This window comes from Corapipo altera, unplaced genomic scaffold (genome assembly GCF_003945725.1).
Source record: "Corapipo altera isolate COAL_440 unplaced genomic scaffold, ASM394572v1 62, whole genome shotgun sequence".
Taxonomy (NCBI): domain Eukaryota; kingdom Metazoa; phylum Chordata; class Aves; order Passeriformes; family Pipridae; genus Corapipo; species Corapipo altera.
Genome location: NW_020884894.1, coordinates 6516928 through 6533120, shown reverse-complemented (window position 1 = coordinate 6533120; position 16193 = coordinate 6516928). Strand labels below are relative to the sequence as shown.

The 16193-nt window shown below is 38.2% G+C and overlaps 1 protein-coding gene across 1 annotated transcript in view; it reads left to right on the top strand.

Moving 5' to 3' along the window:
* The window catches only part of USP10 (ubiquitin specific peptidase 10), a 48366-nt gene that overhangs the window by 22067 nt on the left and 10106 nt on the right, over positions 1–16193 (top strand). Inside the window, exons 4-10 of the mRNA XM_027646754.1 lie at positions 3944–4960; positions 9235–9326; positions 10747–10856; positions 11274–11329; positions 12654–12757; positions 13476–13575; positions 14814–14994. Of these exons, the coding sequence (XP_027502555.1) occupies positions 3944–4960; positions 9235–9326; positions 10747–10856; positions 11274–11329; positions 12654–12757; positions 13476–13575; positions 14814–14994 (1660 nt within the window). The remainder of the gene's footprint in view (positions 1–3943; positions 4961–9234; positions 9327–10746; positions 10857–11273; positions 11330–12653; positions 12758–13475; positions 13576–14813; positions 14995–16193) is intronic.

Genomic DNA, 16193 nt, shown 5'->3' with positions numbered 1-16193 from the left:
GGCCTTACTCCACAGGTACAAGGAATGGGCAGTTAGGTAGGAGTTCCCATGTGATCATCACTATATAGTTTAAATCAGACTTTCACAGTAAATTACTGTTTGGGTTTTTCCCTGAACCAGAGGAGAGGAAGGGAGCTGAGAGTTACCCAGAATGACATCAGGTCTCCTTCAAAATAGTGCAAGTATTTGACTGGACATTTCTCACAAGTACTCAAAAGAGGACCAAAATACACTTAATAATGTTAAAAAACACCTGATCATTGTGCTTGGAGATTTTTGGCCCTGCATTTAAAGATAAACAAGATAGCCAGTGATAAAGAAGGATCCCAGGTCCCATTTGAAAGCAGATAGGCAACACTTCTGACAGTTCAGGAGCTTTATTTAGCACAAGAGCAGTTTTAGGATCCTGAGTAGTTTTAAGTAGGAGTTAGAAAGGTTCTTTAATAAGACCATAGGGTGTGAATTGTCTGTTGGTGCCGGGGGTGTCCAGTCATATATTGCTTTGTCTTAACTGTGGATTTGAGTTTTGTTCTTTCAGGCTGGGGTTTTAATGTTCACAAGCCACACAGAAAGTTGGTTTGTACAAATGTTTTTCAGATCATTCCTAGACCTTGAGAGAACCCCTCCCAGCCCTGAGATTAGGTAATGACACAGCACATTAGGTTTTGCTTGAAAAATGTCTTTAACAAAGTTGCACTGTACTGTGCATGCACCTTATCACTGTGATGGCTGCGTAAGAAACTGTGGAAACTAAACTGGAATGTTTGCTTAAGATGACACACATCATGTTGTCATATAGTCTAGTTTTTTATGTATTTATCTTGAGTATTTAACTTTATTATGGAATTAGAATATCTGTTAATACTTACTAGGAGTACTCAAGTCATGGCTGAAGCTCTAATATGCAGAATTCTGTGCAGACTAATTAGTGCTGCGTATTCACAGATTTTGGTGTTGTACACAGACTGTCCTTGGAGCATCTGTTGATCCTTGTTTCAATATGCATCCCATGTTGTACATGACAGATAGATCTGTTTCAGTCCATTCAGAAATGGAGCTGTGAACTGCATTGCAACAAAGATGCCCTGAAGCAAAGTGGAAAGTCAAAACAAATAGAAAAAATTGCCTCTCATTTTTTCTCAGATGAACTCGACACAATCTTACAGTGAATGAGCTTCTGCCAATCCTTCCCCAGACTAACTATACAGTAACTACTGGTATTTATTATTCTAATCCTGCTGTAAGGTGTAAAGTTTAATCCCTCAGCTGTAATTTCCTAATTTGTATGTTAAATGCTGGAATGTCAGTGGTGCTCTTGGCAGGATTTTACCCTACGCTGTTCATTGTGCCATAACTCCAAGGGCTGTATTTTGGTTTCTGCTCCCCACTTGCCCCAGGGCTCTTGTGATTGTTCAGTGTATGATAAACTGATAAATGCACCAAAACTAGAAAAAAAAATGCTCACTTGGATTATTGATTTTGCTGGATTAGCTTTGGGTAACCAAGTGCTGGGAGCTTGCTGGAGAGAGAGCAGCAGGAGAGGGGAGCAGAGGTGACAACTTTTACTTCGGGCTGTGACAGACTGAACTCTCCCATGAAGGGAAACCACATCCTTTGTTTTGAAACCATTATTATTTTTTTAACTGGGATTTTGGAAATGAAATCACAGATTATTTGGACTGATATGGTTTTGAAATGTGCCCCGTAATTGATTCTTATCGAGGTTGGAGGAATATTAGGTGTTACCAGTTGTTGCTTGTGCTTTATGGTGTTGTAACAAAGGCTAAAGAACCAGCTCCTGGTTCATGCTTGATTTAACAAGTTGCTCCACAAGCAGATGAACTAATGAGGAATAGTTTTGTTGTGCATTTGGATCCCTTAACCCCCCCTTAAGCTTTGCATTTGCAAAAATGAAGCTGTGGCTGGTTTGGAGCTGTATGTGCAGGGACAGGCCAGGCAGTGCAGCACTGACAGCCCCTGGAGCAGGAGGTGATTCTTGACATCTCCCAACCCTTCCCTCTTCAGTGGATATCAGGCAGCAGCTTCCCACCTCCCTGTCTCTGGGCTGCTGGTTTTTATCCCAAGAAACTCCAGCCCTCTCTGGGGTTGGTGAGGGCTCCTCAGCGATTGCAGAAGTGGCTGGTGACTGGCAGCCAGACAGGCAGGGTGTTAGAAAAGCCTTTCTCACAGGGAGAGGTGAAGAGAATTGGAAGTTTGAAAGTCAGGCTCTCGTTGATATGATTGAGAGAAACCAGATGTGTATGGAGAGTTTTTGCCCTTTTTTATTTTGAAAAAGTCTCCTTTAGTCTGACTGGCAGCAAGATTGAAATCCATACGTGACGTGTTTACTTCTCATTTACCAGATCAAAGCAGAAAAGCAATTAACATCAGTATTATTATCATTTGTTCATGATATGTTGGTATTGCATGTGTAATTCACAGCTCAATAATGTTAAGCTTCATTTCATATTGAAAAATAGTACCCTGTAGATTGTTTCACATTTTTCTTAAAGCTGAAATGTTTGTCAGCAGACTTTTCTAGAAAATATTGGGAGAGTTTCAGAGCTGTTGTGTTGACAGTCACGTATCAAAACATTCCCCACTAGATTCTGTCCTCCCATAGGATTATTTCCTTAGGTGTGTGAATAATGTCTTTTCCTTGGGAACTATTATTGCCTTTTGTTGTGCTTAAAAAAAAAATTCGCCTCATTTTTATCGAGTCTGTGATGTACTCAAAAATACCCATTTGTTGGCATGTCAGACATGGTAAGTTGCACAAAAATCTTAAGAATTCAGTGGTGTATCCCCTTATGTTCCTTTGGAAATAATATCTGGTGGTGTTTGGTTCTGTAGTTACAGTCTTAGAAATTTGAAATGCATGTTTTAGCCCCATCTTTGAGGAAACACAAAATATTAAAACTAATATGTTTGGTACAGTAACATAAGTATCATAAAGAGCTACAAAACTTCGAGGGCTAAAATGTGAGCTTACTTTTAGCATTCCTTTTATCTCTTTTTTTTTTTATAGTTACTGAGTTGTAACTGAAGTATTCAGTGTTACTAGTTAGCATACATGCATTATAACTCATTAAATGCCATGAAACTCCACAACTTTGACAATATTTTGGGATACTGCAGCCTTCCATGAGAATATTTCTTAGTGTTTCTCTGAAGTTCCAAGGTAAATAAATAAATCAATAAAACAAAAAAGCCTGTTCATAATTTTTCAGTACTGCTCATATGTACAAGTTGAATGCTGACTTGTGTTGAGTATCAGTTGTATTTCTTGTCAGAAAAACCTGGAGTCATATATTTAATATTCTTACATAGTAATAAATTCAATTCTGATGAAATAAATTATCAATGAGCTTAAAGTTTCAAAACGTGTAATTTCAGTGTTTCCATGCAATTAATGAAAATATGTTTGAGTTATTAAGGATTGTGTTAAACCTTTCATTATAATAGATCACACCAAGAAAACCAAATCCAGCCCCCCAAAACCCAAACTTCATATATGGAAAAGTTAGAGGTGAGGCTTGGGTTTTATAATTGTCAGTGGGAAAGACTGGCTTTAGAAGAAATGTCGAGTTAAATATTGCACCTTATTTTATAGGCAATTATTCAGTAATTAACTTAATGCAGATTATTCCTGAAGTTATCTGGCTTTAATAGTTTTTCTTAAGAGGTGAATTTTATAGGGGTTATTTGCAGGGGCTGTGCAGGGATCTGGAAAATTACATACTCTGTGTAAGAAAACCTGAATCATGCTCCTGTCTTTAAGAAAATGATGTTTTGAAATGGTCTTCAGGATCAAGGTTAAGAATTACTTTTGTTTGAGGGAATGTAGTCGAGTTAGAGAAAAATAAGGAGGTTTTTTTTCTTGCTTTTGTAGCTTCTTGATTTGCTGTAATTCTCTAACTGAGATTTGCCTTCTCTCGTCCAGGGGAAGAGTATCAGAGAATTGAATTTGGTGTTAACGAAGTCATTGAGACGCAATCATCTGTCCTAAATAACACCGACTACAGTATTTCAAGTACTCTGAATCCTCAGGCTCCAGAATTCATCCTCAGTTGTGCACCTGCTCAGAAACCCCCTGATGATGCTCTCAGTGAAACCAACTACAACTCCATCGACTGCCAGTTCAGCGATCCCGGCCTGGCTTTGGACAGCGGCTCCAACGCGGAAAACGACGGCTTGTCCGGAGGCCTCGGCCAGAGGGAGCGCAAAAAGAAGAAGAAAAGACCCCCTGGCTATTACAGTTACCTGGAAGATGTCAGCGATGGCCTGGCCCCCCCGGAGGCGCTGGTGAACGGCCACGCCAACTCCTCGGGACTGCCCACGGAGGACACGGAGCTGGCAGGAGACATCCCCTCCCTGGCCACGCCAAGGACTTGCAACAGCCCGGACAACTCCGTGGACTTCGTGCCTGGAGCTGTCCCTGCTGGGGCCGTTCCCAGCGCTCTGGACAATGCCAGGACTGCCGGGCAGCCCGAGGTATGCCGAGTTCCTAATTCTGAACAGTTTTGCCTCCCCTCAGAGGCCGTCAGAGATAGCCCCCTAAGGACAGCTGGTGTACAGTCTTATGCTGGTACTGATACTACTGAAAGTCTTGGCGTTACTAATGGACAAACACTTGAATCCTCTGGTGAGGACACAGCTGCCAATGGGGTAGAATTGCACACTGTGGAAAGCACTGACTCAGACCAAGCTAAGCCTGAGGAAGCTTCACCTACTACTGAGGCAACAGTCCCGGTTGCAGGATCAGTCCCCGTTAATCAGCCTGCAAAATCGTGGGCTAGTCTTTTTCACAGTTCCAAGCCCTCTGCTTCCACATCTGTGGTCTATGTTGAGACTAAGTATACCCCTCCTGCCACATCTCCTCTGGTCCCTGAAAAACAGGTTGAAGTCAAAGAGGGACCTGTTCCAGTTTCAGAGGATCCTGTAGCCATAAAGATTGCAGGTATAGTTAATACACACGAGTGGATGTTACACTGGAAGGGTATTAGCTCTGCTTGTAAACAGGAGTGTGCAATACTCATAGAAAACATTCCTCTGGTGATGTTCCCCTGGTAATAAGACAACTGTTCAAACACTGCACGAAGGTTGTAATTTGAATAAACTAGTTTTGTATCCCTCTGAGTAAACATTCCAACCAGGGATTGCCATGTCATTATCCCAGATACGGTAAAGCTGTTGCTACTTGTCAAACAATGTGTTTAAATGATCTGTGATTTTAAATAGGCTGATTGTGTTCAACTCTGTGCTGTTGTAACAAGGAGAATAGGAAATGGTGTTACATTATCCAGTATTTATTATCTTGTGGTGCATTCCATCGCAACAAGAATATTAATGTATTTACACCAAAGTAACTGAAATTCCTGGACACTGAACAGCAACTGAAGTGTAACATCTAAATAGGTCTTTCTTCAGAAATTCTAATTCAGGAATATTATATTTACTGATGTGCTGTTTGAGAGGTCTATCCTTCCAATTTTGAAGAATTATCCTTAATTATTATAAACAACATTATTTTATCCAGAAACAATGCTAGCTATTGCCTGCTCAAGAAAAACCATATGGAGCTGTCCAGAGGGTACATCAGGAAAGGGAATGAGTGATACAAAGGCTGTTGGTCCTGTCATATTTGTGGTTCTAATGAGATATACTAGAAAATGCAGGAGATCCTTTTTGCAACTTCGGTCAGAAAACACCACATTTTCCCAGTTGGTTCTATTTTGTGTCATTAATTCATGAATGTTGGGACAAAAGTGATTAATTTAAATCTGTGAATTAGTCAGTACGTGAAAAGGCAGGTGAAAAATCCTGCCATTTGTGCTGCAAACTGATTTACAAGTGCAGTGATGTTTTGAGTGTGGCAGCTTCGAGTCAGATTCCTACTCTGCCAGAAGCTGACCTGGAGATAACTATTCAGAATGCCCAGAAGTAGATCCTGCCTCTCCTCCCCTCCTTGCTCAGAACTGTCTGTTGAGAGAAAAGCTGTCAGAATAATTTGTACTTTCCACTGAGGTGTTACAAACACAGTTGACTGTATTAAAAATTCCAGTTTGTATGATGCCATATATGTGGAGAACAATGTAGTCTTAAAATCTCAAGCTATCCTTTAGTAATGACTTTTAACTTAGAACTATTTCGTGACAAGCACACAGCTAAAACTGCTTGCCATAAATGAAAAAGGTTTTTTATCTTGTCCAAGTTGCTTCAACTCTAAGTTAACTTCCTGAACTTTTACTGTTTCTGTACTATTTTTTGCCACCAGGTGGGAGCAGAGCTTTTTGTTTTGTCTTAAATGTAGTAAAATAGCAATGTCATTTTTATGCAAGTTCTCTTTTGCACCTTCACTGTTAGTTGTTTGGGCAGGGGGATAACCTGAGTGTAGATAAGAGGAATTCAGCTGCTCATAGTAGCTGCTTTAGGTAGGAGTTATGTTGCTGCAATTTCTGTAATTGAAATGCTGCTGAATTTGGTGTAAAATGTTTACTTGAAGATGTGAACGTCATGTAAATGTAATCAGAGCTTTGCTCTGTGGAAAAAGGAGGTTTTTCTTTATTTTCCATTCTTTGGTGTTCTCTGTCCTGTTTGGAAAACAGGAACCTCAGTGCTTTGTTCAACACCCACACTCATGGTTGGCAGTAGAATTAGAGAAAAGGATCTGGAAGTTTTAGGGAGTTGAGGAGTGTCCTCAGTAAAGCTGAAGAAGAAGTTTTTTCCCACTGTGTGTTAATACCAATTTACATGGAAAAGGGGAAGATAACTCTAATTCTGTTGTTGCTGTTGAGGACTTGATGGAATTGCCAATCTCTGGGCATTAATTCTCAAGGAAGATTCCACAGTGCAGCAGTGAAAATAGGAATAAGGTTTGAAAACCATGTAGGCAAACATGGAAAATTTGGATTTACTTTGTCTCAGTTGAGATTGTTGGAGTGACCACTGCTGTAAATTCACATGATGATTCACTGTTCTCCCAAGACTAGAGAAAAAGAAAGGAATTAGTTCAAATTGTAAGAAAGCCGTTTCAATATTACATATTAGAAAATATTTTCTTATTGTAAAGGTAGGAAAGTGCTGGAGCACTTAAGGAGTGGAGACATGCAAGGTTTGGGAGGGTTATAAATGACTTCATAAATGTAGCCTGTTGCATTCTTGCAGATGCTGATTTTGTGTAGGGTTATCCAGCAGTGTTGTCCTGGGATTTTTTTTAATCATTGTCCAGTTTGAAGAAAGATCTGAGAGACAAAATATTCTCCAAATAGGGGCCTCAGGCTGAGTGTTGAATATCTAAGGTGTTAAATTCCTAACTTTTAACAAGTGTCTTTAGCCTGGAGACTGTGCCCACGTGGTTCCTGTCTTGTTAAACTTTGGACTTGCTTTGATAAGGAAATAACCTATTCTAGAAAAAAATTGGCAGGTATCTGGTGAATAAACTTTAGCAAAATGTGTTTTGTTTACCTACAAAAATGTTAATACTATTCTAGATCCATTTTCAAATTGAGGCCTTTTCACAAGTCATTCTCCAAAGGGAATGTGAGTTCTTTTTATTAATAACTTGAGCTTTCTAACAGGTTTTGAAATTTTAAGACTTTTTTTTCATGGTTCTAAGTGTATTTTTCTTCTGATACTCTTGTAAAAGTTCTCTTAGTTTCTCTGTAAATATTAGATGGAGGTGTGGTATTGAATGCTGTACACAAAGGTAATTCTTTGTTAAAAGAAATAAACTCACAGTAATTGCACTAGACACTGCTACAAAGCAGTTTTATGACCACAAGAGGATGCTAAAGGTCCTAATAATATCTTTCTTTAGCATGGTGCAAAAATAGGGAAGAGTTAATGTCAAAAGTTACTAATAGACATTCAAAGTATAAATTTTTTCCTCTATTTTTATCCTAATTTCCAGCAGTGCTTAGTTATATTAACAGAAAGATTGTATGTGTGCACAGCACAGTTCAAATGTTACTGCTTTGTTAATACATCCTGAAATACTTGAGCAGTAATTCAATAACTGTTTCAGCACTCACAGAGGAGTTTTCATCTGCCTCTCTGCTACATTTTCCATTTTACATCTTATTTTTTCGTCTGCTCTTTCAGCTGCCAGGTTCTTTATATAATAGATGACTGATTTAAAAATGTCCCATTTTTATTTGGTTAGAACTGGTGGTATCTGCAGGAAATACAATCTTATAGGTAAGGAGATAGTTTGGAAGTAGAAGGACGTGGATTTTGTTGGCAGTTCTGCCACCTCCTCTGCTTAGTTATGGCTTTGTGCCTCTGTTTTTCCACCTGTGTCATGTTATTTTATCTGTCTTCTAGAGAACAGCTCAAACTCTCTAGGTTTATGCAGGGTAGCATATAAAGGTCCTCACATCTATTATAAAAATAAATAACCCCCTTGGTAGACAATTGCCACGTTCATTTACATCTGTTTGTTCTGACTTGTATCCCTCTTGTCCTGATTTTGCAAATTTAAGATACACCAGCTCCAATATTTTCTTTAAATGGTTTTTATTTGGGGACCTAAATAACAGGTCAGGATTCCTGGAAAAACTCCCTGTGCTGCTCTTGTTTCATAACTGAGGCACAATTATGTGCAGTGGTTTCTAAGTTTTAAACTTCATTGCTGAAGGTTTTGGAAGCAGGAAAACAGTTGGAATTACATTATGTAAGGCTGTTATCTCGTAGATTTTGCAAGTCTTAAACCAGTAAATAAAACAGCCTGTTCTGAAGAGCACAGTAACATCTGTCTGTCTGTTTGCACTGAGATGGTTTTGTTGTAAGATAGTGGATGGTGAAACTTGTAAACTGGGATTGCTCTGTCATCTTCATCTCTCTTCAAAGCAGAAGAATTTGGGAAATACTTCCTAAAACTGGGGACAAGTGCTGCCAGCTAATGGCATTTTATATCTGTGTATCTGTGTAAATAAAAGTATCTGCTTTTAGGGAAACAAAAATAAAACCAAGTAGGTCTTGTCAGTTTTGAAATGCCAGTGGTTGGTTTTTGTCCCAGCATCCTCCTGACCCGAATTCCAGGATGTCTCCGGTGGAAGAAACACGTCTGGTTTGAAATACAAGCAGTGCTTAAATGGAGTGAAAATGATTTGCTGAAGTATCTGGGAATCTTGTCCATTGAACTGAATTATTTTGTGATGCAGCAACAGATACGTGTTTGATGGCCACATGTGAGTTTTGTTGATGCTCAATTTACTGTTTCTCATCCTGCAGAAATACTGGAAAGTGTAAGGCTAATACATAAACCAGTGTCTTTGCAACCCCGAGGGCTGATCAACAAAGGAAACTGGTGCTACATCAATGCTGTATCCTTCCCTGGAAAAAATAATACTCTTAAGTTAAAATTTGTGTAGTGTATCTGTCAGAGTTTTTCTGGATTTCTCTGGTAAGTGTTTTATAAAAGTGTTTGTCTTCCCAGATCCTGCTGCTGTGGTTAAGATGTGAAATGTTGCAGCTAGAAATCCAAGGGGATTTGGGATCCTTGAGCCTCATGTCCAGAGTTCCCCTCCAGTCCTGTTTGCAGTTGCTACCTGTGTCAAAATATTGCTGAGCTGTAACTTCCTCCCGATTGAAAACCTTTTAATTTCTAATTATGTTTACTCTTTGCATCAATTTAGGTGGTTATTTATCTTCTGTACTTGAAGTAACTGTCCTGACTCTTGGGCTTTGTCTTGGTGGTTGGTAAGGGGATCATTTGGGTTTTTGTTGAGCAGGCTGTCACTGTTATTGTTTAAAATATTCCTTTTGCACATTACATTGTGGAGGATGAACCTGCTCTTAATGTATTGGAATTGTATTCCCCTGCAAAAATAACTTTTACCCCGGGGAACAGAGATTGTCTTCCAGTGCTATATTATGATATTAATAAAAAATCATTAATAATTTTTAAACGTGTTAGCAAGGCTCACTGTGAGTGACAGTTGGGATACCCCTAGTGCTGGTACTGCAAGGGAAAAATGCTAAGACCAGTTTCAAGACTGATCATGACAGAACCTAATAAACTATTTCCAGACCAACAATTGTGCTTTAAACTTCAACTTTTATCTTATATAACCAATTGTGCACTCAGCTGTTACATATACATATTAGCTCCCATTTTTTCAGTCTTGAAGTGTTACATGGGAATTTATTATTCAGTTTTTGCACACTGTAGGGATCAAATTAATCTCTCTCTGAAACTGTTGTGCTTGATGCCTTTATTGTCATTTCCCTCCAGTCTTTTAATGCATTTCCTGTGTTCACTGGTCTCACCAAGTAGGTGGTTTTAAACTGTTATTCTCCCACTGTGCTCTGGAGTTTCACTGGTTGCTCCCACTTCTTGACAGTGCAGAGTGTCTCCCATCACAGAGGGTTACTTTTGGTTTGGGTACAGGGGTGAATCACCACCTTTGACGTAAAATCTGTCGGCTTCTTCCATTCTTCTCAGAAAACATGTTACAGGTTATCTCTTGCCAATTTTCAAATTGTTAATTTTATAAAGCCTTTCCTATGAAAGTTCTTTTCCTCTCCTGCTCCGAGACAAAACATTTTCCTTTTTGCCACGATTAAAATGTCACTGAAATCACATTGGTTAATGTTGTGATAAAACTTCCTCTTCTTTTCCAGTGTTATGGGATCGAGCGACATAATAAAAATATAGAGTTTGCATAGCATTTTAAATATAACTGAATATTTGGTTAATATACAGATGAATTTTCTGCATATTTCCTTAATGCCACTGCCTAGACCCTGCAGGCCTTGGTTGCTTGCCCTCCAATGTATCATTTAATGAAGTCCATTCCAATGTATTCCAAATCGCAGAGGCCGTGTACCTCAACTCCAATGCTAGACAGTTTGTAAGTAGCTTGGGAAAAGGGAATAAGAGTCTGGGATCTGAGTGAGCTCGTTCAGAAATAACAGATGATCGTTGTTGAAACTTGCTCTGTATCCAGAAGTCTCTCTCGTGTGGTTTTTGGGTGATCCATGTCTTTTATAATGAACTTGGTATTTTACAACTGCTTGACTAGTCAAGGAGGATACTTCCTTTTGCCTCAGGACTATCAGTTGTAAATTGTGTTTAATATGCAAAAATGAACCAACCAAACACCTGGGTTTCATTGCAATGCTCAGGTTGGGTTTTATGTCTTTACTCAGACTTTGTCATGATATTCTGGTTTTTGGCAGTCATAAAGGCAATGATCTGACTGTATTATTTGTCCTTCTAAGTCTTAACCTGCTGCTCATGTGGAGTTGTTCCTTCCATTCTGTTGCAGTGTTCGTTTAATGAATGAGTTCACTAACATGCCTGTACCTCCTAAAGCAAAGCAAGGTGAGTGGCAATAGGGGCAGAAAAGTCATAAAGTGGTGGTAAGAGGGCTTTGGGGTAAGGATCTCATTGGGTGATGTACTTGAGACCTCTAAATACTGGTGCTTGATCCTCTTCAGGGCTCTTTGGGATTTTGGGATTTCTCAATACCTTACAAAATTTGCTGTTGCTTTTGTGTCAGTGTTGCACTTTTCCTTATTGGTGATTCATGTCAAGAAGTCAGAGATGTTACACCTTAAATTTTTTCTTCTATGTGGTGGACCAATGTCCAAGTGCAATAAGAATAGTTCTTGTTGAAGGTTCACTTAATTTTTAAAATTTCTTCTCACAACGTGCCCTTTTTAAATAAATCATGTAAAAAATACAGTATTTTACTCCACTTCCTTCCTTACCTATTTCCAGCTTTTTGGTTTATCACATTGCTCAATTCTATCATCCTTCCTTAAATCCTGAACTTTCCCATTCATTTGGAACAAAAGGGGCCAGAACAGGTCTGTTGAGCAGTTGGAGATTGCCTGCAGGAATATTATCTTGGCTTCTGATTCCAGAGTGAAAGCTTTAGAAGTGTATGGCTCCTGCTAATGCAGATTTAGGCTCAAGGATGATCATGTAGCAAGGAATAGAATGTTTTTTTGATGCAAATAAATTATCTTGCAGATTTCAGTTTTTTTAATCTTAATTTTAAACCGAGTCTGTTGTATTGCAAACTTAGAGGAACAAGCACATTCCTGAAACTTTTTTATGTAACGTGATAAGAAAATATTGCAAGGAGCTGGTTGTTCCAGTGATTTCCAAACAGTTCAGACATTTCTGTGGTTTCTTTCTGTAAAACAAATCTCACTGGCTTATGCAACTTATTATACTTCTAGGTCATTTCATTGTGTAGTTTTCAAGTACAGTTTCGAGGCCTTGTATTGCCATTAGGTGGAACATTCTGTCAAACTGTTTCTTGGTTTGTTTTTTTTTCTCCAGCGAGGGAAAATGATCTGTTAGAATTGCAAATACACACAAGCTTTTAAGAAGTGTTCTTCGAGTACAAAAATTTAAATAGAACTAGAATGTTCTTTTATGATGGCTGTGGGTATTCTTGTTAATCTTCAGAGTGTTTATTAACTTTTCTAGAGCATCTGTCAGTCTATGCAGGGTGATGTAAGATGGTTTTTTTTAAAATATGTTTACAGATAAGAGTACCAAGATTAGAATAAAATTGTTAGTAAGTAAATGCTGAGCTCCAAAATCCAGTGATGTGTGAGGAGAATATTAATGTATAATGTAGAAAAAACTTCTCTGTATTGCTACTTATATTTATTTCTCTTTTACTTTGCAGCTTTGGGTGATAAAATAGTGAGAGACATCCGACCAGGAGCTGCCTTTGAACCGACCTACATTTATAGACTCTTGACGGTTATAAAGTCGAGTCTGTCAGAAAAGGTGGGACTTAAAATCCTTGACTTCCTGTAACTGAAACTGTGTGAAGCCACACATCAGATTCTGTGCTCAAACACCACAAAAATCAGCTAATTGATAGCTCGTTATAATGAAGATATTATAATGTCTTGGGACTTGAACGAGTTAATTATAGGTTTGGCAGTTTGATGTGTCAGAATAATGAAAAAATTACTGTTGGGATGGAACATCCTCTTTTTATAATGAAGTTACCAATGGATTGACATTTAAGAAATGAGCAGTTGTTCATTTTTGTGAGAGATGCAGCCTGGACTGGTCAAAGGTCCGGAGACTTCAAAATCCTATTTCAGGTTTAGTTTCAATTTAAAGAAAAGGTAATAGTTGGAAACCATCTTTTGATTTGGCCGTGGCTTGACAGCAACTCTTAATAGTGGTTTTAAAAGAAATAGGGGAAAAAAAAAGCCAACTCACATGTTAAATGGAATTTGTATTGAGGAGAATGCAAAAATGCCATGTGAAGCTTATGGGTGTATTTGCTTAGGGCAGTTTGGTTTGAACTGGTTAAAAATGAGGTGCTGCTTTAGTAAAATTTAAACTTTATTTGACATTATAACTTAGGCTGAGTAGTTGCTGGATAAGCTAAATTAATAGGAGAAAGCTGGATGGTCCATGTCATGAACCTTCTGTTAAAAGGAAACCATGAAAATGTCATAGAATTAATTGCAAAAAATGTTTTATTCAGGGCAGGCAAGAGGATGCTGAAGAATACTTGGGATTTATCCTCAATGGACTACATGAAGAAATGCTGACCCTCAAGAAACTTCTCTCTCCACATAATGAAAGTTAGTGGATATTTTTTCCCTTGGTAGAAAACAATTTATTTCAAATACTGTGTTTGTGTGGTAATTCTGTAACACAGAGTAATGTTTAGAGTAGATGTTGAGATATGGGTAGAATGCTATTTTTTAGGGGACTCTGACAGTAACAAATAATATTTTGTTAAAATCTGGATAAAATGAGCCCATTCTGTAGTTTATAAATGATCTGAAGTTACTGGGTATTTAGAAGAGCACCATCATTCTGTAAATGCTCTGAATGACAATCAGTCATATACCTGGTCCTCCTAACCAATAAAATTCTATATTACAAATGTATACATTATTTAAGGTTAACTCAAGTTGACTGGTCTTGTCTGAAGCACAGGGATGTTTGTCATTCATAATACCTGCAGTGTCAGTTGTTTTCTGGGGTTTTGGTTCTCTCAGTGGGAGCTCAAAATAGATCAGTGTCTTTTTACACTGATCTTTAAACCACTTCTTTTTGAAGTGGAAAGTTCTAGACTAAAGGCTAATTTATATCCAGTATAAAACAGCATATAAATTATTTTAAAATTCCTACTGACAAAGTCGGTGAAGAATTTTTCTTTGGAAGAATTACCAGAATTGTATGCAAAGTGAAATGCTATTTTATTTTATAGTGGCTTTATGGTTGAGCTCCCTGTTAAAAATGAAACAAAATACTGTGAGCCTTAGCCAAGTACAGAGTTAAGATCCCTAGTTATCCGATTTCTCTTTAGTTGGGTAAATTTTTTAAGATTTGAAATGTTCATTCCACATGTTCTGTAGCTGTGAGCAGTTTATAGCCTCCTGACTTGGGCACTTGCAGAGAAAATATTTGCTAAGCCTTGGGTTCCCTGTAAAATACCTGTGCAGAAGGAGTTGTATTTAATAATAGCTTAATTATGTTTCCAGAATAACACTTGACTTTCTAATTTTCTACCCCATAAATTTACTGCTATAAATATATCAAACTTTGCTGGAAAACTCCATTTATTTACATACAGTCATCAGTGAGCTGGGTTCTGTTAACACAGGATGTGTCCAGCTAGCAGTGAACCTGGAAAATGCTTATTCTCTTTCTTATTTATCAAATCAATTGATCCGTGGAAGCATTTTATCCTTGGAAAAGATGATTATTATTATTATTAATATTATTAGCCTTTTAAATTCATTACCTACCTAGGTGTTTAATTTGTAAAAAAAACTCAACGTGGGGTTTTTTTTTTCTTGGTCACTTGAAGAACTGTCGGTGTCCAACGGCCCCGAGGCTCAGGCTGTTCCTGAGGAAGAGGAGCAGGAGGAGCAAGGGGAAGGCAGTGAGGACGAGTGGGAGCAAGTGGGACCTCGCAACAAATCCTCAGTCACTCGCCAGGCTGACTTTGTGCAGACTCCAATCACTGATATCTTTGGTGGTCACATAAGGTACAGTACTTTTAAGTGTCTTTAAAAATTTTTAAGCAGCAAAACATTGCACGTAGAAAATACGTCTGCTTGGAATATTAATGTCTTAAGAATTCCAGCTGCTTAATTTTTGTGTCCTCTGAGAATTCTTAGCTCGTGTTGTAAATAAGGATACTGAAAGATAATGAGATTTACAAAGAGTTAACTCTTGTGAGTGAAATAAAGTAAAAAATTATGGGCTTTTAGTCTTTTAGACACTTAATGCTTCCCAGAGAAAGTTATGTGTAATAGTTAATAAATGTTAAAAGCAAAAGGAGTCTGGAAAAATATAAATTACTGCAAGATGTTACTGGAATGAAAAGAATGTGGGACATTACTTATATTCAGGTCTGATACCAGATGAAGGCAGAAAGTAGATCCTGAAAGAATATTTTTTGGAAAGGAAGCCTCATGATTTGTTTGGAGAAATGTGTAATTTAAAATGAAAGCAAAGTAAACACTTGCTAAAAACATATTCAAAACAAAACTGCTAGACTTGAAGAATTATTTTTAAATTGGAGACAGACACTTAATTGCTGGTGTTTGACTCTCTGTGTTGCCAGATATTCAGTCTAGAAGTGTGAATAATGTGGGCTAGTGCCTTCTGCCTGTGAAATGCTCTGAAATTATTTATTCTACTGGGTTTTGAGCCAGACAGCTGGCAAATAAAATTATATTTTCCATAGAATTTGGCAGACAGATGTTTGTAGGCATTGATGGAATTCTGCATCGAGGGCTCACGTACCCAAGGGGTTGTTAATACCTTAAATGTATTTATCATGGTCAGGATTGGTCAGATCTCTACTTGATTCCATTAGTTTTTGTATTAAAACACTGAGTGAATGCTGTTTTCTGTGGAAGTCCACAGAAAATGATGGAAAGCAAAGGTGATACTGAAAAAAGGCCAAAACTTGCATCAAGGGGCCAATCCAACATCTGCTGTTTGCTGTCACCACATCCACTGTACTTCTCCCTCACACCAGGCCACACAATTTGCCAGAGGAACAGCATCCCATGGGATGCTGGAAACCCTCATCTCTGAGGCTGAGGGTGGAGATAGGAAGGATTGAATATGGAAATGGCAGTAAAATTGCACTAAATGAAAGCATCAGAAACTGGAAAAATGGAATGGAAAAAGCAGGCAGGAAAAGATGGTTTGAATTGGCATCTTCAGGTTTGGG